At 39.5% G+C, this 27468-nt stretch overlaps 1 protein-coding gene across 1 annotated transcript in view; it reads left to right on the top strand.

The window, feature by feature from the left end:
* EFEMP1 (EGF containing fibulin extracellular matrix protein 1) overlaps window positions 1–27468 on the top strand; it is a 106740-nt gene that overhangs the window by 2936 nt on the left and 76336 nt on the right. Inside the window, exon 2 of the mRNA XM_082251717.1 lies at window positions 22889–22967. Within this exon, the coding sequence (XP_082107843.1) occupies window positions 22890–22967 (78 nt within the window). The 5' untranslated portion in view covers window position 22889. The remainder of the gene's footprint in view (window positions 1–22888; window positions 22968–27468) is intronic.

The raw sequence follows: 27468 nt of genomic DNA, 5'->3' as shown, positions 1-27468 counted from the left end.
CTCATTTTTCATTAATTATACCCACAGAGAATGAACTTTGACAGTGATCTTCACCTGTACTGATTGCTCCAAACTGATGAAAATCCTTTTGGTTGTAATAAAATATTTCACATCATTGCACTTTGTATTTCACTAATAAATGGGTCTGTTTGCTAGGTTGTAACTGCACAAGGTGCAACTGCAATAGGACCCATTAGCCCCCGTTCACACTAAGGCGACCTGTGAGGCGACCTGGTCGCCTCACAGGTCGCCTCCCATAGGGAAGCTGTGGACCCGTTCTAATAGGAGCGACACAAGTCGCTCCGACTTAGAAAAAGGGTCCGGAGCTTCTTTGGGGCGACCAGGAGGCGACCGCCATAGACTTCAATGTTATGAAGTCCGTGGCGGCCGCTCCGAGGTCGCGGCGCGCTGCTCGCACCGCGACCTCGGAGGTCGCGGTGCGAAGTAGCGTCGCCCCTATGTGAACGGGGGCTTAAGGTCAGGGGGTCCCACCATGATTTTTCCTTTATTTATATGTTACATTTTATACATAATAAATATTTTAAATAATATACACATATAGATGTACTGAATGTATACACTAAATACAGTACATAAAAATCTATTTCCTTCAGATTTCTTGTTTTGGTATAACATGTGAAAAAAATTAGATCTAAAGCTGAATTTTAATATATTGCCTAATATTGGCAAGGATTATAAATCCACTCTTGTGCACATAGCCTGTGCATATAGAAGACCTATGGGAGGGGCCTAGAAACCTTCACCCACTACAGGCTGTCTACAAAAAAAAAATGACAGCAGGGGGCGTTGACAAGACCAGTCACTCTGCACATGCAGAGAAAGCAGCAGTGACTAGTCTTGTTTACATAAATCTTCTGAAAAATGTTTTTGCTCGATTACTACACAGGTCTGTAAGAAATGCACAAAGCTCATTCAAGAGATACCACCATGCCTGCTTAGATATTTGCTTATTCTGGGATTCAATTTTAATAACATGTAAGGGTTAAAGGCATCTTTCAAATTTGTGTCTTTTTCCTACACCTCCAGAAGAGGTAGCTTATGTGTTTTGAAATATATTATAGAAGAAACCGAAATAGAGAAAAAATAACAGTATTTTTAACCCCTGCTCACCCATCCACTGAGACCCTTTAAGTGCGTATTTATGCCCAGGGGGTGGGATGGACTTCCTGACCATGTGATCACTGTGATTGGCTGTCACAATGGTGAGGATCATGATCGGAAGCCTTGACTGTCCATGGGAGCATACATTCCGTGTGTAGACATAAACACTCACCCTCTTTGCCACCACACATATACAGTATGCGTATGTATGTGAGTATGTGAGCAGCAACAGATTTAGGTTCACTTTAAAAATGAAAATCCTAAGATGTGCACGGGGGGACACAGCCTACTTGCTCTGTACTTTCATCCAGGTATTGCTTTACCTCACCAGTTCAGCAAAACCCCTTTTTTGGTAATCTGAATATCCTGGATCTCGCCTGCTTGTGATGCTGGAACAGACTCCTTGTTACCTTTCACAAAGAGAGTGTTTGGTATAAAAATGGACCACCTCCAAAGCCACCAATCAAATTTAAATCTGCAAAGTTAGGCACATAGCACAGGCTCCAGGATGTACACTCTCACTGTCCCTTAATGTAGCACCATGAGGGCTACATGAGCAATTACTTGCAGCCTTCTAATCTCTAATGTATACACAGAACATGAGCTCCCGGAATGGGAAGCAGGGAGAGTGGATCTTTAGGTAGAATGATTTGAATGACTTTAGTGCTTCTGTTGTGAAATTTTAATGATGAATTGTTCCACGGTGCTTGCAGCCACAGATGTCAGTGAGGACTTGTTTTGGAGCTTATTTATTACCTGTTCAGAATATGTACTGAAAATACATGAATGCCCAAAGCCCAGCCAGGTTTACTTTTAAGGGGATGTAAACCCTCACATATACCCAGTGAAGTAAAAAGCATCAGATGATACACAGAGATGAAAAAAAAATCTCCCTACATAAGTTTTATATTTATATCTGCTGTCTTCAGCTTTCTACAGTGTTTAGAAAGCGAACCTCGTGTTAGAATTTTTTTATTCCTGTTCCAGCACTGGGTGTGGAGTCTTGGCACTGTGTGACAGCTGATTGAAGGAAAGGCACACCCCCCCCCCCTCCACATAGGCAGAGCTGTGCTGGGAATAGACCAGCTATCTGCTAATCTATCTCCATGCACCCACCCCGATACAAATTTCCAGCTGCTTTTATATCCTGTGTCAGAGAACTTGTCAAAGGTTTTCAGGCTGATAACAAAGGAATGGAGCAGCAGAAAGACACGGGACTTATGGTTTTGGAAAGAGATGAGTAAACACTACAGATATATGTGCCCAGGTCAAATTTCATGAATGGGATTTACATCCACTTTAAATAATGCCCCTACCCTTTGGGCTTTTAAAAGTTACTTTACTTCTTGGTAAAAAGGTGTAAATATCTGATTGTCCATGGCGGGGCCATATTTTCACATTAAAGGTCTGCCATGAAAATTTGGTTATTACCCAAATATTTTTCTCTTTATAGAGAGCTTTAATTGTTTCCTATGGAACATTGCCCGTCATTTTCATTCTTGAATTTAATGCCCAAATTAATGCTTTGTGTATGTTTAGTAACTATGACTCTATCTGTGTGCTAGTGTGTGTGTTATTTTGCACTGAATTATGTTTAGAATGGGAATCACTGCAATATACACCTTGCAATACAGCCCTCTCATATCAGGAATACTAACCATGTGGCTTTGATTACAAGTCTCTCCTGCATTCTTTTTTTGTAACAGACTCCTGAGCTATGCAATTGATATTGCCAACAAACCGAAACATCACATAGCAGGGGAAATTAAATCAACCTGCTGTCAGGATGACCGATCTTTGATGTTTAAATGTCAAAAATATGATTATCACTTGGGACTCCTCTTTCTTCGATTTACTGACAGATTTTACACCTTGACAACACTATATCAGTGGAAATATGTATTCTAAATATTATAGGAGATTTTTTTTGTTATAAAATAGTTGTAACATGAATCTCATGGCCTGAGCAAGGTGACTTAGATCATCGTCAGCAGGCAAACAATTATAATTTCTCAGCTAAAAGGTTTTTTTATGCCTTAAGGTAAAGAAAACTTCTGTGTGCACCAGCCCCCCATGCCCCCCTAATACTAATCTGAGCCTTATCTCGATCCATTGATCTGCAGGATAGCTTTGGCTCTCTGCGGACTCTCCCTTCTCATTGGCTGAGACAGCAGTGGACACAAGTGGAGACAAGCTGCTTGCTCTGGGGGCCTTCAGCAGAAGGGAGGGGCCAGGAGCACCGGCAGGGGACCAGGGAAGAGGAGGATTGGGGCTGCTCTGTGCAAAACCACTGCACAGAGTGGGCAAGTATAACACGTTTGTTTAAAAAAAAAAAAACATTGCCTTTAATATCACTTTAAAGAAGTAAGATGTAACCCATTTTATGCTTGGGAAGTAAAGAGTGTTTGATCTTCGTAGAAGAAATATAGTGTCCAGGTCTGCCAATATTTCTCCTCCAGTTCTTTCATTGCCATAGTGAGATTTTCAATTTGCTTAATCTCTTCAATTCTGGTATGCCTGTGCGATTTGATAATTTGGTAATTTTTATATTTTTTTGGTAGATAAGGGGGTAGCATGCAATAAATAAGCCAAAAGATTTTATTCAAGAGACACACCTGACAGAGTTTTCATAGTTTAACCATGTACCAGAAGTTCGTAAATTTTGGGCAATCCTATAAAATCTGCAACAAACTGCCCCCCTGACTCCAAGCAATGCCAGCTTTTATTAAAAGTCTGTGAGTACATGAGATAGAGGGTCACTGGGATTCTATACTCCCTAATTAGGAGCTTATAGCCTCCTAAAGATTTAATGCTATGGAAGCTTTATTGATTGAAATTTGTAATTCTGTGCTATGGATCTTATCAATGTATGGCTGCTGCCCCCACTAGAACTAACCACCTGGGTGGCGTCTAAAATAGGTAAATGCAAAAAGAAAGTGGGTGTTGGCGCTGCTCTGTGTTACCTCCAGATGTTAACTTCTATATCAAGTCTGCTTAGATGTTTCATACGGTAATAGGAAATTAATACCAATCTGACTGCCAACTAAGTAATGCAAATTACCAGAAATAGATGGATATACTCTATAAATAAATATATATACATATACAGTATCTCACAAAAGTGAGTACACCCCTCACATTTTTGTAAATATTTTATTATACCTTTCCATGTGACAACACTGAAGAAATTACACTTAGCTACAATGTAAAGTAGTGAGCGTACAGCTTGTATAACAGTGTAAATTTGCTGCCCCCTCAAAATAACTCAACACACAGCCATTAATGTCTAAACCTCTGACAACATAAGTGAGAACACCCCTAAATCAGAATGTCCAAATTGGGCCCAATTAGCCACCCCCCCCCCCCCGGTGTCATGTGACTCCTTAGTGTTACAAGGTCTCAGGTGTGAATGGGGAGCAGGTGTGTTCAATTTGGTGTTATCGCTCTCACTATCTCATACTGGTCACTGGAAGTTCAACATGGCACCTCATGGCAAAGAACTCTCTGAGGATCTGAAAAAATGAATTGTTGCTCTACATAAAGATGGCCTAGGCTATAAAAAGATTGCCAAGACCCTGAAACTGAGCTGTAGCACGGTGGCCAAGACCATACAGCGGTTTAACAGGACAAGTTCCACTCAGAACAGGCCTCACCATGGTTGACCAAAGAAGTTTAGTGCATGTGCTCAGCGTCATATACAGAGGTTGTCTTTGGGAAATAGACATATGAGTGCTGCCAGCATTGCTGCAGAGGTTGAAGGCTCGGGGGGGTCAGCCTGTCAGTGCTCAGACCATACGCCACACACTGCATCATATTGGTCTGCATGGCTGTCGTTCCAGAAGGAAGCCTCTTCTAAAGATGATGCACAAGTAAGCCAGCAAACAGTTTCTAGACATGGATTACTGAAACCAAGTGTGTCTTGCCTACAGTCAAGCATGATGGTGGGAGTGACATGGTCTGGGGCTGCATGCGTGCTCCTGGCACTGGGGAGCTACAGTTTATCGAGGGAACCATGAATGCCAACATGTACTGTGACATACTGAAGCAGAGCTTGATCCCCTCCCTTTAGAGACTGCGCCACAGGGCAGTATTCCAAAATAATAACGACCCCAAACACACCTTCAAGACGACCACTGCCTTTCTAAAGAAGCTGAGCGTAAAGGTGATGGACTGGCCAAGCATGTATCCAGACCTAAACCCTATTGAGCATCTGTGGGGCATCCTCAAAACGGAAGGTGGAGGAGCGAAAGGTCTCTACCATCCATCAGCTCCGTGATGTCATCATGGAGGAGTGGAAGAGGACTCCAGTGGCAACCTGTGAACTCTATGCCCAATAGGGTTAAGGCAGTGCTGGAAAATAATGATGGCCACACAAAATATTGACACTTTGGGCCCAATTAGGACATTTTGACTTAGGGGTGTACTCACTTTTGTTGCCAGCGGTTTAGACCTTAATGGCTGTGTGTTGAGTTATTTTGAGGAGACAGCAAATTTACGCTGTTATACAAGCTGTACACTCACTACTTTACATTGCAGCAAGTGTTCATGTTGTCACATGAAAAGATATAATAAAATATTTACAAAAATGTGAGGGGTGTACTCACTTTTGTGAGATACTGTATATTGCCACATTCTATGTATAAAATAAATATATATAGTACAATTTCTAGATCCAAAAATGTGCAAAAACTGCTCCTATTGTGCAAAAAGCATGTTAAACAATAATTTGCAAGTTCTAACAATTCAATTATCATATAAGTACACAATCTGTGCAAAACATTATTGGTGTAAATCTGCCAAAATCTACAAGTGCTAAATTGCATGTATATAAAATTCAGCATCCAGTGATAGATAAAAGTGAAATCTTATAAGTTCAGAAAAAGGTGTGTAGTGTCCTTTGATTTCACTCTACCCATGGTCTTGCTGCTAGTTGTAGTGCCACCAGTGAAATGACAAATAACGGTGCTGTTACACTCAGAACAAAAAACACGGCTTGCATTTAACCTCAGTGTCTTCACTCGTGTCCCCCACCTGGTATCACATTCACCAGATATCTTTCCCCTTTCAAAAGGGGTATCCCACTTTGTGCATATGTCTGGTTTGTATATCCCCTTGACGATCTCCTTATGTTCCCCACATTTTCAAAGATATATTGGTATGCTCCCGCATGTGGTCAATGGAACATAAAAGAGACAGCTCCCATAGTGTAAAATCGTAATGTGCAAGTTTCATTAAAAATTAGTAGTGCACTTACATTTAAAACGTTCAATCACTTGCATGTAATGCAATCCGGGAAGTCCAGGACGCCATGTGCTCCACGGACACAAACCGAAAGTAGTAAAATGATGCTTAGCACCGCCCTCTGTGTTTCGTGTTTGATGTCACCGGGAGTGGTGCCATATTGCTGCTCCCTCCGACTCATATTGTGTGCGGTATCCTGGCAATCTGGTGCACGTGACCCGCAGCCATGTTGGATGTATCAGTGGTAATCTAGGTGTACTCTATGTGGTTCTCCAAGCTTATTAATAAAAATTTTGAAACTGGACCACTTTTTGGAAATTTCAAGGGGACAGTGCCCAGGTTGTCACACTACCTCAGCTCTATTTATTTCCAGACCGGAAAAGCAAAACAGTAATGCATGAGTTACCAAGTATACCATGATTAATAATTGTTCACAATCATATATTCCAAAAGCAGGGCATATGCCGATCGTATATACCATCAACACAAACTGGCTACTAGAAGTACTAATGTTAGCACAAGGATCATGTGCCCAAATGTAGGTGTAGTTGTAAACGAATAAACAATTAAACAATTAATATAATTTATAAAATTAAAATTAAATAAACATAAAATAGCAGGATTTTAGAAAAGGAGGAAGAAAATGAAAAATGAAAATAATTAGTAGGACCCCAATACACCTAGAACCCCTAGAGCACAGGGAAGACTCCCTTCTAACTATACCAGACCTGGTCCAGAACCTGTTATTACTTCCAATAGGTTCTCACCATTGAGATATGCAGAACAATATGATGAAACTATCTATAGGGAACCCCATTATAGGAGGGATTTTACCCATGGGATACAGAGGGAGACTGCCAAGGAACAAGGGGGAGTTATGGACCAGCCAGACCCTATCAAGGATGGGCCTCCCCCCCCCCCCCCCAGAAAACCAAGGATGGCAAAACACACGAAAAAATCCATGGCAACCCCAGAGAACACAGGACACCTATCACAGGGAAGTAACCTGGGAACAACAGAGGGATGGATGAAGGAATGCACAAGGGTAATCTTGAAGACAACAGGAAAGGAACACAGAAAACAGACTAGGGGTAAAGGAGGAGGGATCAAGAAAAAGAAGAAGGGAATATTAGGAGCTGACATTTTCAACCTCAGCAATGTGATCTTTAGCCAAGATGAGCTTGAGATCTTAGAGTTAGACCTCAAATATGCCCCAGACAGAGATCTAGACAAGTTTTTTTAGACCTCCAACAGTTTATTAGGAACTGAAACAGGCAATTAGGTAATCGAAACCCAAATTGATTTCTTGGACTCCAGCTCTATAGGAAACAAGCTTTTATTCATTCGCTAGCGAAAGTTGGCTTAGCCCGGCTAATGCCTGCTTGCTAAGTTCCCAAAATAGGAGTGTACATTACTTATATATGCACAGTTACGTCACAAGTGCATATACAAAAGATTAAAACATTAAACAAAAAAACATACAAAAAGACATACTTCTCTTTCTGCATCTCTTTTCCTGTAAATTGCTATATCAGACCTGCGGTTTTGTCTCACATGTCTGTATTCATTACTAAAAGAGGAAGTTTGAGGGGAGGAGAGTGAGGGGGCCAAAAGTGCACAGCACCACTGACTGGCTGGCTTCTGTAGTTCTCCAAAGGATGTCAGAACAACCATCCGCCATGTTAGAAGGCTTTTCAACTTATGCCACATTCCCCCCTCTGATACTGTCGCAGCGAAAGTTTAAGCGGAGACTAAGTATCACATAGCCTCATTGCGAAGCACTAAATTCAGAGGGTAAAACCCTGGGGTGCGGGAAGGAGTTATGGTAGTTCTAGTTCATCCCGGGGAGCTAATGGTTGATACTTCCACATGGCCATTACATGGGTCGCTGTCTTCTTCTCTACAGTGGCCTCAATGAAACTTAAGATTGCCCTGGTCACAAGGGAAATTAGACAAGGAAGGAATATGTAAATGGCCGCTTTTGCCATTGCTAGTCCCAAGATGGCTTTTAGCCCACTTGCATCTGGGAGCCAATCCCCAAAACAACCACCAGCATTACACCCATCCCAGGTCTGTAAGGTTACATGAGCTAGCCTCCTCATTCTATCAGTAATCTCCTCAATCCCCTTTCCCTAATCATCGATTCTTAGACAGCAATTACTCAGGTTAAATTTTCCACACACCCCTCCCTCTGCAGCTAGCAAATAGTCTAAGGCAAGCCTATTCTGGTAAATACCGGTACGCAATTCAGTTCATTGTTTAGCTAGTAAGTTAAAAGCATTTGCAGACTCATTAGTAATGATCTCTAATACAGCTTGCAGTCTAATAATTCGGTTAAGCATATAGATAGGGGTACGGTAACCATAGGATCCATCCTCCGCCCAGGTGGCAGGGCCATAATACTGGACAATACGTTCAGGGGGCCATTCATTGTCTTTCCAACTCCCTATCTGGAGGCCAGGTGCCCTCTTTTTCCTATTTAGCTTCTCATATACAGGGATTCCCAGTTGTTCCCTGCTCCTAATAGGAAGAAGGAAGAATGAGAGTTTCAAGGTACCCAAGACACATGCTCCTGACCAGTCTTTGGGGAGCTCTGAATAAGCTTTGTTCCCACAAATCCAATACAGCATCTCTGGGGAATTCCAGTCTGACTCTTTTGTGAGATCTCCCCACACCCCCTTTAAATTGGTGAAATGTACATAGTTGCAACTCCCTACTGAACAGGAGACCAGGCAGGGACTGCAAGATAGTGTCCAGGGTCTTCTTTCCCTATGTTCCCCAACCAACACTTGCTCCCAACCGCCCTGAAGAGATGTATCTGTTGTTTGCCAGGTACAACTTTATGGTGAGATTCATCCTTTCCACTTTTCCTGAGGTCTATATGCGGTGTGCAGTTTCCAAGAGATCTTGAGTACTGTTACTAATTCCTGGAGGCACTTGTGAACAAAGGCTGGGCCGTTGTCTGAACCTATGGATGAGGGGATTCCATATCTGGGAATTATTTAATGGAGCAGGCATTTGACTACTTCTTTTGTAGTCTCAGTTCGTGTGGGCCAGGCCTCTACCCAGCCAGAATAGGCATCACAGTGAAGTCAACTAGCAATTCTTCCAACGGTGGGGCTCCTACAGCTTGTCTGGGGTTGTTTCGGGCACATTCTATGCATCTGCTGGCTGCTGTCTGGGTCAGTGTAGATAGCCGGGGAATATAAAAATGTCTTTCTAGGGCCATTTCCATGGCGGTCCTTCCTATGTGTGTTCCCCTGCTGGACAAGCATTGACTATCTGGACCTACAAATTTATAAAGAAGATGGTAAATTAGGAACAGGAACTTTCTTTAAGCAGACAGACAGAAATGGGTATATACCAACAAAAAGTTGCCACCACCCAAAATGGACGGGGAATATGTCTAAGGGACAATTAATGAGAATTCGAAGAAACTGTAGTAATGAAAAGGACTATGAGAAACAAACGGAAATCCTGATACTTAGATTTGTAGAAAAACAATATAAAAAGAAGGAACCCGAGACCCTGAAAAGTTAAAAATATGGACAGAATAACACTTTTGAAGGGTAGAGAGAAGAAAAACACAAATAAATTGGAATGGGTTTTCCTCAGGGGTTTTAATAGACAGTACAAACTGGTGGAAAATATATTGAAAAGATATTGGTCCATCTTAAAATCAGATAAATTTTAAAAAAGGCAATTCCACAAAACCCACAATTTATCTACAAGAACCCCCCCCCCCCTCAGAAACAGATTGGTGCATAATGTACTGCCCCTCCCCAAGATCTGTCAATATGTTTCCCGAATCCCCAATCTAAAAGGCTTCTTCAGATGTCAAAATTTTTTTATTTTGTAGGGTAAGCTGAAAACAAGCAAGGAAAAAAGAGTTATTTACAGCCACAGTTACTGGCAAACACTACAGGATCAATGAGATGGTAACCTGTACAAGCACACATCACGTATATAATTGAATGCCAATGCCAATTACAATACATAGGTCATACCACTAGACCCAGTGGTGTATTTAGGTTTTGTGCTGCCCTAGGCCTGACTAAACTTGGGCACCCCCTAATTTAAATATGACCCACGCCTTCCTGTAAAGGCCACACCCCTTTCTGTTTATGACCCGCCCTCTCATCTGTAAACCACAGACCACAACACAGTCTATCAGTGCCCATAAGTTCAGCCTCATCAGCGCCCATCAGTGCAGCCTCATTACTGCCCATCAGTGCAGCCTCATTACTGCCCATCATTGCAGCTTTATCAGTGCAGCCTCATCATAGTCAATCAGTACAGTCCCATCAGTGGACACCAGTGCATCCTATCAGTGCCCATCAGTGCTGCCTTATCAGTGCAGCTTATCAGTGCCATCTCATCAGATGCCATCAGCACACCCTCATCAGTGGCCATCAGTGTACCCATCAGTGAAACATATAAGTGCCAATCAGGGCAGCATATCAGTAAAGCCCCATCAGTGAAACTTATCAGTGCCACCCCGTGCCCATCAGTGCAGCCTCATCAGTGCCCATCAGTGCAGTTTATCAGTACACACCACTGCTGCCTCATCAGTGGCCATCAGAGCAGCATATTAGTGTCCATCAGTGCAGCCTAGTAGCGCACATCTGTGCAGCATATCAGTGCTGCCTTATCAGTGCAGCCCTATCAGTGCAGCTTATTAGTGCCACCTTATCAGTGGCCATCAGTGCACTCTTATCAGTGCCCATTAGTACAGCTTCATGTCACGGGATTAGTAAGATTACTCCTTTCTTTTAAGAAATTTGGATTTGTGTTTGCTGCCACTGATTGTAATCATAGGATTATTTCACTTATTTGTATAATGAATAGGAAGTCCATAGCCATTATATAAATAAGTGAAATAATCAGTGGCAGCAAACACAAGTCCAAATATCCTAAAAGAGAGTAATCTTACTAACCCAGTGACATATTGCGATAGATAGCACATATGAGGTGAGCAGGTCCAAAATATTATTGCCATCATATAAAATTAAAAGTCTTAATTGTATATGATGCAGTTCAATATGCTCGCTCAAGGACAAGGATGTTTAAAGAAATTAAATTATATTATTGACATGATGCCTGCCATACCTGGGGGCGGAGGAGGGTAGGTGGAGCATTAGGCTGCAGTGCCACACTTATTAGCATTGGCGGCCGTCGGGCCAGTTGTATTAAGTGTGGTCGGTGGCCTGTGGTCTGTCTGAATGTCCTCACCGACCGGTATAATCATACCAGCAGGTAGCAGTCTGACAGCTTTATGGGGTGCCAGTCTGACTTTCCTCTTGGACCCTGCCCTCCGGCCCAATTCACCCCATAAGCACTATACTAAAAGTGTAGCACAAGCCAGCGGGGACCCTTTTTATGCGGGAGCCGGGTGAAGGCTGTTTTTTTTTTCGTGCGGGTTGCAGCTTTTTTTGCTGCCCCCTACAAAGTGCCATCCTAGGCCTGGGCCTTGTCGGCCTAGGCCAAGATACAGCACTGACTAGACCCCTCCATGTGAGAATTAGGGAGCACATTAACAATATATAAAAGGGATTCATGAAACATAGCCTATCAAGGCATTTTAGGGAGGTACACAGAAAAGACCCATCTGTCATGACTTTTTATGGTATTGATTTAATCAAAGGACACTGGAGGGAGATAGTAAAAGAATTAAGATATCGCAGAATGAAACAAAATGGATCTTCTTGCTTAATTCCCTCCAACCTGAAGGCCCTTATATTGACATAGATCTCAACTGCTTTATTTCTAATGATTAGTTTGGGGTACATGTCACAAAGACGTCCTTTAGAAAGGTTTATAATATTTTTTGGGTCTGAGGGTCCCCACTTTAGGCCTAAAATATGTTGGGCACTACTAGTTCTTTTCATTTTTCATTTTCTTCCTTCTTTTCTAACATCCTGCTATTTTATGTTTATTTAATTTTAATTTTATAAAATTATTTTAATTGTTTAATTGTTTATTCGTTTACAATTACCCTCACATTTGGGCACATGATCGGCATATGCCCTGCTTTTGGGATATATGATTGTGAACAATTATTATTCATGGTATACTTGGTAACTCATGCATTACTGTTTTGCTGTTCCGGTCTGGAAATAAATAGAGCTGAGGTAGTGTGACAACCTGGGCACTGTCCCCTCAAAACAACTTTTCCAAAAAGTGGTCCAGTTTCAAAATTTTTATTAATAAGCTGGGAGAACCACATAGAGTACACATAGATTACCACAGATACATCCAACATGGCTGCGGGTCACGTGCACCAGATTGCCAGGATACCACACACAATATAAATTGGAGGGAGCAGCAATATGGCGCCACTCCCGATGACATCAAAGTGACGAAACACGTAGGGTGGAGCTAAGCATCATTGCGCAACTTCCGGTTTGTGTCCGTGGAGCACATAGCGTCCCGACTTCATGGTTTGCATTACATGCGAGAGATTTAACGTTTTAAATGTAAGTACACTACTAATTTTTAATAAAACTTGCACATTACGATTTTACACTATGGGAGCTGTCTTTTTAATGTTCCATTGACCACATGCGGGAGCATACCAATATACCTTTAAAAACGTGGGGGAACATAAGGAGATCATGAAGATGATAAACAAGCCAGACATATGCACAAAGTGGGATACCCCTGTTGAAAGGGTAAAGATATCTGGTGAATGTGATACCAGGTGGGAGAAACGAGTGAAGACACTGGGGTTTACTGCATGCCGTGGTATTAATCTGAGTTTGTCATTTTACTGCACCGTTGTTTGTCATTTTACTGATGGCACTACAAGGAGCATCAAGACCACGGGTAGAGTGAAATTAAAGGACACTACACACCTTTTTTTGAATTTATAAGTTTTCACTTTTATCTATCACTGGATGCTGAATTTTATATACATGCAATTTATCACTTGCACTTTTTGGCAGATTTACACCATTAATGTTTTGCACAGATTGTGTACTTATATGTTAATTGAACCATTAGAATTTGCACATTAATGTTTAACATGCGTTTTGCACAATAGGAACAATGTTTGCACATAGATTTTTTGCACATATAACACATGTCCCATTTTTGGATATAGACATTGGACTATATATATTAATTATTTTATATAGAATGTGGCGATATATATATTTATTTATAGAGAATATTCATATATTTCTAGTAACTGGCATTACTTAGGTGGCAGTCAGATTGGTATTAATTTCCTATTACTGTATGAAACATCTAAGCAGACTGCATATAGAAGTTAACATCTGGAGGTAACACAGAGCAGCGCCAACACCCACTTTCTTTATGTGCAAAAATAATTATTTTCTCTTTTTGAGGTTGCAAGAAGGTAGTTTTCAAGTCTGCCCCCAGCTCTGTATCAAAGGGAGTTCCTGCACAAGCCCCATCTCTATCAACGAGGCATATAGAAATGATACAGTATGCCTTACTGGTGTTTTACTTTTTAAACTCCAACTCCAGACAAAACATACAACACTTAGGCTAAGAAAATAACCTCTGCCACATCCTTACTGCTGTGGGTCCCCACTGTGGGGGTGACTTTTCCCTTACTTTCTGTCCCTGTGACAAGGGATGGACATCAGATGTAGAGATATGCAGTACTGAGAAATCTCTCCAGTAGGGATCAGACAAAGACAGTAACATAAACTCCTTTTTAGTACTGTGGGGAAAGGGTTAGAATGTCTGCTAAGCTTAGTTTGTGGGAAAAAAAGGCTTATATATTTCTAAGTCTTTCAAACGTTTTTCCAAAAAGGAAGGAAACATTCACTTATGTAAAGCTAACAAACTCTAAATCATTTTTCAAGGTACTGAAGCATTCAGTGACCAACAGAGGAAACTATTTTTGTGTCACAATTTATCTACTAGAACAATAAATATTATTCACAGTACAAATAATTTTCACAGTGAAATATTAGAAAGATAGATAGATAGATAGATAGATAGATAGATAGATAGATAGATAGATAGATAGATAGATAGATAGATAGATAGATAGATAGATAGATAGATAGATAGATAGATAGATAGATAGATAGATAGATAGATAGATAGATAGATAGATAGATAGATAGATAGATAGATAGATAGATAAATAGATAGATAGAACCAACCCTGGAGCTTTACTCAGAACTCATTCAGGCACCCTCTACCTTCTTAATGTGCTCTTCCCCCTCTTCTTCTTCAGTGGTGGATGGACCATGAATGCTATAGAGAGTGGCACCACATAATGACATGATGCCACTCTCTACAGTATTCTCCTGTGGGTGTACAGTGGGGGAAGGGTCTGAGACCATAATATGAAGCCATTTGTGACCACCCTAAAGTGGGGTACACACTAGTAGAAAATCTGCTGAAAATTGCCGTCCGAGGTAAAATCGTACGATTTTCGGCTAGTGTGTACACAACTTTCAGCAGCCGATGCCGATATTTTCAACAAAAAAAAAACAGAGGGACAAACACCAACATTTTTATCGTCTGTCCCCAGACGACCAATTTTCATTTAATGTGTATGCAGTACGTCCTTGAAAAATCAGATACAAAAGATTGCGCATGATCTGAAGTTGCTGACAACCCGAAAGTCTAGGAACAAATGTCCCAAAAAAAAAAAAAATCGGACGAGAAATTTCTTGAACATTTATGCTCTGTCAACTAAAAACGGTTATGAACGCTGAGCAAGAGAGAGAAAAATCGGAGGATATTTCGCCCAATTTCCGTCAAGTGTGTACGGGCCTTAAGGCCCATTGTAACACTTGTGATCCTTCAACTGGAGAAAAATCACATACAAAGGAAATGCTAATCTTTTCTTCTCCAATGGCACTACTACCTCAGTTCTAAATAAAAATTGCCAGAGAAAGAATTGCCAGTGTGATATCTGCTCACAACACAATTCCAAATATTGCCTAGCTCCATTAAAGCTATTGGGCAAAAAAAAAAGCCGATGCAGTCTATGCCATACAGTTTTTATTTTAATACATATTCCAAATTACCTGAAAATGAGCACATCAGAAAACTAGCGAAGAATGGTAGAGCTGGAGCTATTTAGATGGAATCCATAAAAATCTTTCCAAAGTTTTCCTGCTATTCTTACATTAATAAAGAGTGAGAGTCACCTGTCTTTAATTTTTCTAGATTTAGGTAATGTTTATCTTTTAAGCAAGCAGTTTATATAAAAAGGCACAGTATCAGGCTTTAAAATGTGTTATATGACAATGGTATTTCTTAACTTTCAAAATCATTCAAATAGCACCTTACACTGCATGGTTTCTTCTTGAGGACATTTTAAAATGTATAGTTACCATATGATTATATAAGTGCTTTTCACGGGATCTAAGCAGTGGCACAGAGCTGGCTTGTATCATTCAAAACATTTTCAGTATATACAATAAATTATCTTATGTTTGGTTTACTATTTGAACTTCGCTCCATGGTACACTGGCTCAATAAAGCAAACTCTTGGGCCTTACTAATTTAATCACTGAAGGAAATCTGTAATGAAAAACACACAAATGGAGATTAATGCCCCGTACAGACGTGCAGATTATCTGAAGACTTTTGTCTTCAGATTTACCTTTTCTATGTAGTGCAAGGGCCTGCCGGATTGCATACAAATTGAAAGTGTTTAGGTTTGACCTCATATTATATGGTTTTGGTAAGTCTGCAGACAAAAGTCTTCAGATAATCTGCACGTGTGTACGGGGCATTACTAAAACTGGACTTTGAAAAAACTGGTGCAGCTGTGCATAGAAACCAATCCGTTTCCAGGTTTTATTGTCAAATCTTAATTGAACAAGCTGAAGTTAGAAGCTGATTGGCTACCATGCATGGCTGCACTAGATTCTGAGTGCTCCAGTTTTAGTAAATCTCCACCACAGAGCTGTTATTGCTGACCTCATTTAAAAAATGCTTAAACTGAGCAACATTTGGGAGATTTTGGCAAAATTTCACCAATTTGGTGACATGTACAGTAAAACCTTGGTTTAAGAGTAACTTGGTTTGAGAGCGCTTTGCAAGACAAGCAAATTTTTTTAAAAAATTTTGACTTGATATACAAGCGATGTCTTGATATACAAGTAGCGTCATGTCACAACTGGATATGAAAGAGAAGAGAGGCGCCTCTAAGTGTAGCAATATTGTTACATTCAATGAAGGTTCAATATTTAGCAGCTCACATGGTTGATGATTAAAACAGGCACATCTAAGTTTGCAGGCATCCGGGGTAAAGCTTTCCACATAGACCATCCTCCGCACTGTAATCTTCATCACACCCTTCCACGCTGCACTCCAAAGTCTCGCTTTCAGATCACTCTACTGCAGGGTAGTCTTCCCAATCACAATTGCAGACTGATATCGGTGAGAGCCAGTGTTTCAGAAGATGGTCTATGTGGACAGCTTTATCCCGGATGCCTGCATACTTAGATGTGCCTCTTTAATCATCAACCATGTGATTTGCTAAATGTTGTACCTTCATTAAATGTTCCCATACTGCTACACTTCGAGGCACCACTCTTCTCTTTTATACTCTGTAGCTCCTGCTGGATTTTGCTTCTAATCCCCCTGTGGAGGCTGCCATTTGTGAATGGACATTTTATGATGACACAACCTATCACAATGCTATAATCTTTGTATATAGACTATAAACTGAAAGACTTATGAATAAATAGTTGTGGAATGGATCATCTGAGTTTCCATTATTTCTTATGGGAAAATTCGCTTTGATATAAGAGTGCTTTGGATTACAAGCATGTTTCCGGAACGAATTATGCTCGCAATCCAAGGTTTTACTGTATTGGGATCAATTGGAAAGAAGGGGGTTTTAAGAGGTGATTCATGCTTAAATAATTTCCTAACTGGTTATAAAAGCTCTTTCAGCTATCCCAATATTACCCAATATTTTGCCAAAAATCAGCCTCTTATCAGCCTCATTATTTTAGGGGTTTTTTTACTACAGGAAAAAAAAAGGTAAAAATAAAAATTTTAAGTGATAAACACAAAAAGAAAAACAAATGCAAAGAACGCTAAGACTCGGTTCACACTAGCGCGACTTGTCAGGCGACTTGGTCGCCTGACAAGTCGCGGTGGGTCGCCTGCCATAGATTAGCACAGGACCCGTTCTAATAGGAGCGACACAAGTCGCTCCGACTTAGAAAAAGGGTCCTGTACTACTTTGGGGTGACCTGGAGGCGACCTGCATTGACTTCAATGATATGAAGTCCGGGTATGTCGCGCCGAGGTCACGGTGCACAGTGTGCACCGCGACTTCACAGGTCGCCCCAGCAAGTAGCGTCGCCCCTATGTGAACGGGGTCTTAATCAAATGATCTAAACTACCCTCAAAATAAATAAAAATATGAGGAGATTTTCTTTTCAAGAAAAATGTAGTCAGTCGTCAAAATGTCTCACCCAATCATCTCAATCTCAGAGTTTCTGCTTCGGTGTTAAATCATTTTACTCTGGTCATCCATAATCGGAATACTTGTTTTAGAACAGTGACTCAAAGTGTTGAGGATCCAAAGCATTGTATTAACATAATCTCAAATCCATTGATCGACTTGGCTTACAACCGGCATGCCCAGATTTTTAAATGCGATTATTGCCAGGGGCTATAGCCGCTAGCAATAATCACTGTGCACGGGTCCCCATGCCCCCCTTCCCCCTCTGCCAGGAGAACACAATAGCTACACAGGAGGGATTCCCCCCGACAACACTCACTGTGTTGATGGGAGAATTAAACAATTCCCTTACCTGCAGTCTGTGGTTGTCGGAAAGAAAATCGCTCCATCTATGGCCTGGCTAAGTAACTAGCAACTTCAAATGGAGAGCTTAGCAATGGTCCTCTACATCTTTCTCCAGTACAAGTTTCTTATCATTTTTTGATTCATTATTTAAAAATATTTAATACTGTATGTTAACTTTATAGAAGACGTCAGTAGAGCAATGTGAGGCAAGAGACATGTTCAGCTCTTCATTATACCAGTTATACTGATTACCAAAGTAATTATACCCATCTATGGATCTCACACAGTATATGAAATTCTAAGTAATGAGAGCTGTCATTGCTTTCCCACAGCCATTATAAATATGCAACCTTTCTGGAAATTGACATAACTACTTTATCAGTTCTAGCAGTGCCCAAAATATTTTAGTAAATTGTTCAAAAATCCTATTGTTTTCATGTATAAATTGGATCTAATATAACTAAAGTGAGAGTGGTCATTTTCATCTTTATTTATATCTCTTTATTTTATTATGCAGAATTTAAATAAATGAGATAAGAAAAGCTGGAAAACTGACAGACCTTTTGAAAGGGGCTGGTAGCATGTGTGTAAGCATAAGGGTTTTTTTTCCCAGTTTCAATCCTTAACCACTTCAGCTCCGGAAGGTTTTACCCCCTTAATGCCCAGGCCGTTTTTTGCGATTCGGCACTGCGTTACTTTAACAAAAAATTGTGATGCTTTATGCAAACACAATTGATATCCTTTTTTTCCCCACAAATAGAGCTTTCTTTTGGTGGTATTTGATCCCCTGTGCAGTTTTTAGATTTTGCACTATAAATAAAAAAAAAAGCGACAATTATGAAAAAAACGCCATATTTTTTACTTTCTGCTATAAAATATTCCTAATAAAAAAATTTAAAAAATCAAATTTTTTGATCAGTTTAGGCCAATTTGTATTCTGCTACATATTTTTGGTAAAAAAAATCCACCTATATATTGAAATGGAAATAAGATCACCCTCTTTTTATCTCTGATAACTATTCCAAATTCATGTTAATTAATGGCTTTCCCATGGTGTAGTTGATCGCCTCTTCTCCTATTGATATTTATCTGCACAAATATACATACACCGTACAATGTGATTGAACTGATCTAGATTAAATTTAATGATTTTTTATATATATTAAGAATATTTTGAAACAACTGGAGCCTGAGGAAGCACTCATAGTGAAACGCGTAGTTCCAGCAATTATTTGCACTTTCATACAGTCCCATTGTGGGATTGTCAAAGTCTAAGTATTCTATTGTCTGCACAATGCATGTATATAAAATTGTAATAAATATGTATGTTCATCTGTTTTTAATACATATGAAATAAAAACCTTTTTATATTTTTAAATATGGACTGAATCTAAAAAAAGTTATTGTATTAGTGGCACATTTAAATCCCCTCTGGTTCCATGTCTGTTCATATGTGACAGATCTGGAAACCCCCTCTCCTTTTCTATACAAATACTGAAACCAATAGTCCATAGGTCCAATAGGAATTTGAATAAGTAAATAATGACGTGACTATAGTGCCAATAATGTGAAAGGTGATTGAGTGACACAAATAAATTATTAAGAAACAAGTGAAATGCTAAATAATCATATGCAGGGGGCAATCAACAAGTCCATAATTAGTACATAAATAATACTAGATGAATCACACTATAAAAGTTTATAAAAGGTGGGTGAATGGGAAATCTTGTAAGTGGCGATCCCACTGGGGGTACAGATGGGCTTATCCAGGGGGTGGCTTTAACTCCAGTGGTGATTAGTGATAAAAAAAGATGCAATTCCTCCGGGTGTACTACACCCTTACCTTACTGCTGTAAGGTTACAGCATGAATGGGGGGAGGTCTCCTGACACTCCAATGGTCATCCAACGGGGGTATTGGGGTACTGTAGGATACCGCCTGTATCATGGATTCCTGGCGATCCTATGGCCTTCCAGGGGGGTAGGGGCCGTCATAACATCCTATGAGCACTCCGAATGGGATACAGGGCAGAAAAGAGAGGCTCTTCTTGGGCAGTATTTCAATGTATTTTATTTAAAATAAATAGTAATGTACATTTAAGTAGACTTAGATCGGTATAAGGAGTATAGTGAAAACCGAGGCTCTGGAACAGAGCCACCTGTGATGCCACACTTCCGGGGTTGCCTACGTAGGTCCATTTGAAACCCCTTTCAAAATATTTTTTTTTGCATACCACTGGGGAAATTTCCTTTCACGTATTAAGATACAACATAAAAGTTAGAAGTGAGGGAAATTCTCTCCTTGAAATAGGTGCCCCCATCAAAAGATTTCCCCCCACCTTTTGTTCTGGGCAACTCTAAAATGTAGGATTTAATCTTATTTTGTTTCCAGGAGCCAATAGTCATCAGTACAACTAGAGGCATGAATCTCCTCAATGGTGCCACAGAGAGAATCAAACACTTTGTAGAGGGTCTAAAGCTATACCAACTCTTTCCAAAACTTAAAAGAAAAGTTTTGCCTAGTTTCCCACTTTGGTAGGTCTTGTTTCTGCATTTATCAAAAGTCTTAAGATTATTTGCTCCTAATTATCAATTGCCATCTAATTATCAATTGCCATTTAAAGGTTTGTCCATCTATAGATTTATTCTCCCACCCAAACCCACCTATAAGAAGGTGGGCTTTCTCATTATTTTTCCTTAGTTAAGGCCTCAAAATTTTGGTTGAGTTTCTTCTGCCAGCAATATATGAAGGATTTTGGTAATTCAGAGACTTGGCTTCTCCTCTAGAGGGCTTTTAAAGCAGCATGTATAATATCCCTCCTCACAACAGCACATACATTTCCTTCAATTCCCCACCTCTCCATTTAGCCAAAGAGAGGAAAGAAAGAAAGTCCTGTTGAGCTTAATATTGTTCTAGTATTAGCTATCACAGGGCTAATTACACTTGTCCTATCCTTCTGCTTCTATTTGACCATGCGGCCAATCACCAGCATGATAGGAAGGGGAGTGAGTCACATGCCCTTCCATAACCATTTTTTTAATTTCATTTGAACAGAGTGATTGAGGAGTGAAGAAAAGGTGAGTATTGCATTTTGCTGGTAAGGAAAGCATGAAAGCTAACTTGTTTCTTTTCCCTACATGGACATATTACATGCCTACTTTAAGTTGGTCTCATACACTGGAGAGCAGACAGACCTATAGCTGCTTTGGGCATCTATGCTGGCCAGTGCTTCTCTAACTATAGACAGTCGCATTGGATAAACATTCATGTTTATGCTTATGAAGCAGGGTAGGAGAGGTCTTCTGCAGACACCTTTTGGCTTTTCAATGGAAAATGAATAGCACTCAGATGAGGTTATCTATCATGTCTAATTGCTGTTCCCTAGTATAGCCTCAGCAGATGGTATCTGCAGATGCACCGTACAATCAAGCCAATGTCTATGGGATTTACAGTATTGATTAGCTGGTCTGTGAAACTCTTACATATTAGTAATTTATCAATTGTAGCAGGACATTTCATGATGCAAGACAGGAGACATGGGGTATATTGTTACTGTGCAGCAGGGGATAGACCTTAGGAAGGAAGTAACAAATACAAATTAGGCTTTGGTTGTTTTTTTTATTTCTAATTTATTTATAACCTATCTTAGGTATTACGTATTACGGTTTGTGTTGTTTGAAAACAACATGGCATAAGCCCAATTCACCTTTACTGTAATTGCTATTTGTCATGACATTTCATACACAGGCAACATTCTGTTATTTAGTTGTATCATGAAAGGTAGTGTGACACAACCTAAATATTCCAATTCATTTCATCACTTAAGCTTTGATGATTCTGTTTTTTTTTTTTTTTTCAAAGCTGAACTCCAGACATAGGGATGCATATATGGGACCTGTTTTACCTGCCACAGAGATTAGTATTTTTTTCCATCTAGCCTTGAGATTTATCCAGCCCTGCCAGACAGCACAGTTGGCCTGGTGACCCAACTTCTTTTTTTTGCTGCAGTTAAGCAATACTGGTAGGTCAACTCTATTCCAACAACTTCTTATTAGCTATTCAAGGAGCACAGGACAGTGATGGGTCATTCCTCTGCATTCTCCTCCTACCAGCATGCTTATAACGATAATGTCTCCCAGGGAATTACATGCAAATTCAGTTACTTACACTAATTATATTTACAAATTAAAAAATGTTTTTTGCTTGCATGCATTCTTGTACAGTTTTCCCCTTCAGGCTTCCCCTAATACTTATCTGAGCCCAATCTCGATCCAGTGATGTACGCGAGAGCAACAGCTCTATCCCTCCTCTTTCCTCTTTGGCTCCCGGAGGGGGTGGGCTGAGCCACGTTCTTTGTGTCTTATGAACACACACAGCTGGGTTTGGGAAGGAGCACGCAAAAGTGTCCCTATAGCAGGTGAAAGGAGACAGGAGCTCCAGCAGGGGGACCCAAGAAGAGGATGCTCTGTGTAAAACCATTGCACAGAGCAGGTAAGTATGACATACTTTACCTTTAGCATCACTTTAATTTATCATTTTTAACGTAATACATAACTGCATTAACTAGAATTTTTTTATCTACCTGGGGTTCATCTTTAAAATGTATTGACATTTCTTACTTGAATTATGAAAGTGATGTAAGGTAGAGATGAACACATTTAGTAGCTGTTTATAGATGCGTTTAGCTGAAATTTGCTGCCTAACCCTGAGATGTAATTATTTGTAAAGAGAAAAAAATAATGTGTTCCTCTTTTAATTTCAGCATGCTGGGCATTCTGTTTTTTGCTACCTTGATCCAATCAATATCAACACAGGACACAGATGAGACTATCACCTATACGGTGAGAAATTGATTGAATTTACTGATGTGTTGTTTTTTTTAACCTGTCTTGATCTAAACTAAGCTGACCTGTAAATTTTAATGTTTGAAAAATAAATTATGGTCTGGAATTAAGATAGATATTTTGGAGCAACAAGAAATTTTGTGTATCAAAACTCTTGTACATCAGAATATTTTGTTCATTAGAACTTTACTAAATTGTATGCAGACCTTTGTAATGCAGTTCTGTGGAGTAAGAATGGAACGATTATAAGTGTCCTACTGATGATCTTAAGGCCAAGTAAAGAAAATGACTGTAAAAGGCAATCAATGTACTAATTTGGGTTGACTCTCACGTCTATGTCATAAATAATTATTATGACAAGGTAAAGGTATGACAAGGTAAAGAGACAGGGCTTACCGGATAGGGCACTGGCCAGCGGTTTTCTGGCCCCAAATACAAACCCTTTTATTCTCAACCCATCAAACTAGCTGTATAATGTGCAGGCAGCTGAATAGACTACAACTCCCAAGGGGAATGCCCAAGGACCAAGAGAGTAATTCTGTCATTTAGACACCACCTATAAAATAGAGTATTACTTTTGCAAGATCCTACCCCATTTATGTAAGGCATTATTAATATTTATTACAGGTAATTATATAGCACTCACATATAAGCATACACATACTAGAGGAAATTTAGACAGGAGCCAGTTAACCTACTAGCATGTCTTTTGGAGTGTGGCAGGAAACAGGAGTACCTGGAGGAAACCCACACAGGCACAGGGAGAACATGCAAACTTCAGGCAAGTAGTGACATGGTTAGGATTCAAACCAATGACCATAGTGGTGCTAGGCATAAGTGCTAAGCACTTAGCCACTGTGCTGCACTTATCAGTTATACTTATGAAGTTTAAATTGTTATTTAGCCTACAGTTTATCATTGCCTACATCTATTTGCTTGCCACTTATCATCCATGCATTATTCATGCACTGTCTCTCATCTATCATCTTGGAAAATCGCCCCTCAAAGTTTGTTACTTCTCCTGTTCATTGTCTTGTACAGTATTCATCCTTTGTCAGTTATCACTTATTGCTTCAACTTATTCATCAATTTTCACTCTCTTTACTCTGATGAATAATGATTTTTTAGGATGATAGGTTCCCGAAATTGAAATTGCACATGACATTATCATAGTTATAAGGCTTAGATGTATTGTGACACATAATGAGAAAGTATTATCCATTACTTAGTGACCAACAGACTGTAGGTGATTGAAGACCTCCAGGAAAAAAAGACATTGTGTCATTAAGGTTGACATTCACCATATTCACCAGTCAATGCATCTCTCACTGAAATCATTAGTGACTAGTACAGATAATACTTTGATATATAATATACATGAAAGATTTACAGGAGAGCTATTAAAAGAGTTATTCAATAATTTTAACAGCAGGAAAATGAAAATATCTTTTTATCTAACAGTGCCATTATATAGCAATATATGGTATATTATAAAGGGGCATCAATTTATTAAAAAGCTATTAGATGAATGGAAAGAATTTTAAAATAAAACATTTTTACCATTATGCTTTAACATCTACAGAGGATAGTTAGCAGCCTTAAATGCAAGGAAAGAAGTGGCATACAGTATATTTAGGCTTCACATATGTAGATACTATATGTGCCATTTATTATTTCTCCACCTCCATAAAAAAAAGGCTAGTTAAACCTGTTAGTTTAGCGGTTTCAATTTTTTTAAATTGGTTCAAGGTACTTATGAATATATGAATATGAATAACGACTGTCTTGTGTGCTGTTGGCTGCTATATTCCTTAAAATCTTCATTCCGCTGAGTACCCCCCCCCCCCCAAGATACCCCAACAGCAGTTATCTAGTTATCTTCCAGTGCCAGTGCTGTGATGGTTAATACAAGTGGCTCCTGTCATAGACACAAGACAATGTGCAGACTATGCTTACACTTCTGATCCATTCATAGAAGCCAAACTATCAGTTTCCACAAATAAAAAGTGCTCTGTGAGTGAAGAAGTTAGACCTTTCATTCATCCACCAATCCTCCATTCATAGAGCGCTTTTCATTGCAGCAACTGAGAATGGAGCAGAAGGGCATAAAGGGTGGGCAAAGTTGGTACTTTTGTTGTATGTCTATGACAGGCGGAGCTGTTTATGTTAACCCCCACAGAACTGAAGGATCACAACTGCAGGGATATCGGGATGGGGGGAAGAAGAAGGAAGATTTTAAGGAACAGCAACCATCAGCATACACTCTTGTCGTTCATGTATGTACTGTTCCTAGTGCTGATTTTTAAAAAAAGTTAAATCACTAAACTTCAGTTTTAAATCCCAAAAAACAAAAAAAGAAATCCACACAAGGAGAGTACTTACTGGAGACCATGCTGCCTAAGCTCTTGCCTAGGCAAAGGCAACATCACTCACCACAGGCTCATTGGAATACAAAGTATTTCAAATCTTGCCAGGGGAAACCCTGCACAGTATTTACCATGATCGCATGAAAAAAAACCTTGCCTACGTAAAGTGGTGTAAGTATCTCTTGTTTTTTCTGCCAATTGTTTTTATTTTTAGGATTTAGTTTTAGATGAATAATGAGGGAGGATTTAGGGCCAATAGATAGGATTCTGGTCATATTGTAAGTTGATTATGTTATATTTAAAGTCTATTTCAATACGTTTTATTGAGTGTTTTTGACAAAAAAGGATACAAACACCAAAATGGGTATATAATAATTTATAAAGGGAAAAAGTGAAAGTCCACAATGCAGGCAGAGTATGTTGCCAACAAATAGGTAGATGCAGAAATAGTAATACGTAATTGCAAGTTTACATGTGTCAGAACATAGTGAAAGAATATCAACAGAAATGCATATAGGAGAGGGAACTGGTAAATAAATCGTGGGTTCTCCAACAATTGGGGATGAATCCCAAACATAAGGTACCAATTACCTTCTAAGGCACAAAGAGCATAACCAACAAAAAAGAAAAAACTCCTGTATAGTGAATAATTGGCATCAAAATAAAAGTATATGGAGATATCAACAGGAAGAAGGAGAAATGCATGAGAAAGGAAAGAATGAAAAGAAAAAAGTAGGGAGAAAAAAGAGGTGGGGAGAAAAAGCCATGACCCATCCAGCCACCACCTTCCAGTCAACACCACAGGAGCCATCACTAAGGAGACTGAAGATATCGTATTCAAGAATTCCAGGCTCTCTTGAACCTTGGAGAGGTATCTTTGAGTATGCTGACCAGCTTTTCATATGTTGTAATCCAAGTGAGTTTGCGCTTCATCATCGCCAGATCAACCAGTGGCTTTTTCAAAGTGGTCAAAATGGCTATTTTGCACGCTTGGAACGTAAAGTAAGTTAGACTCTGGTTGTGTTTATGCACCACCTAAACAGGTTAATTGAGTAAAGTTATTCTAGGGTTCTTCTTAATAATATTTACAATGGTTATGGTGTATATCAGGGCATAAACTAGTATCCAGAAACGCTTGACTTTACAACAAGGCCACCATGTATGGAACATCAAACCCGCTTGTTCGCAGCCCTGAAAACAGAGGGCTGAGGAATGCAGATACATTCTTAAAAGGCATTCGGGCACAAGTACCAGTGGGATACAACTTTAAAACTCACCTCTACCAGTGGATATTTAAAGTCTATTCAATATCTTATACTAGTGGGTTCACTCAAATGCTTCTTTTATCTCCAGGCAACTATGGTGACAGAACTTTGTCCTCCTGTTGTATATCTGGCTAGCATAAATGATAGTGATTGGAAAAGAAGAAATAAAACTCCATGGTAGAGCCATGAATTCTGGCAAGGAAACCATGGCAATAAAATTCAATGAACCTTAACCCATACTTAAAAATATATTTATATGAATGACCTTTCAATATGTTTTACTGGGAAATCTGTGCAATAATATAGAATACATTTGATATTTAAATATGCATTGACAAAAAGTTTTTGGAAATGGGGTGGGGTGGAATTTTGTCATTAAGTTATTCATTTTTCTGTTGCATATTGTAGTGTGCATCTTATAAATCTTTGTTAAATTGGTCTCTCATCAGACCTCACCCTTGTATCCCTAAAGAGAGATGAGTAATGAAAAGCAGGAAGAACTCTCGAGTAATGACAAACAGGCTGACTCAGCTAGTTTACAGAGTTGTCAACATTCCATGAAATTATAACAGGAAAATTAGTTAGACTTAAACATTCATTATGTATGGTAAAGGATGTTACTTAATTCATTCCCTGAAAGCTAATGCTCAATAAATTAAACATTTAGATTTTCTCAATTATGGTGTGCTGGCCACATGCATTCCATGATTGCTAAAAGATTGTACCATCTGTCCAATTACAATGACCCCATAAAATCTCTAAAATCAGTTATCATAGGTAGTGCAAATAGGACAGATGATTTCAGATTATTAGAGATACATATTACTTTTATCAAAGTTATTCATCAAAAGTAGCAAATACAAATTA

The sequence above is a fragment of the Pelophylax lessonae genome (assembly GCF_965119305.1).
Source record: "Pelophylax lessonae genome assembly, chromosome: 3".
Taxonomy (NCBI): Eukaryota; Metazoa; Chordata; class Amphibia; order Anura; family Ranidae; genus Pelophylax; species Pelophylax lessonae.
This window is presented reverse-complemented; position numbering and strand designations above follow the sequence as displayed.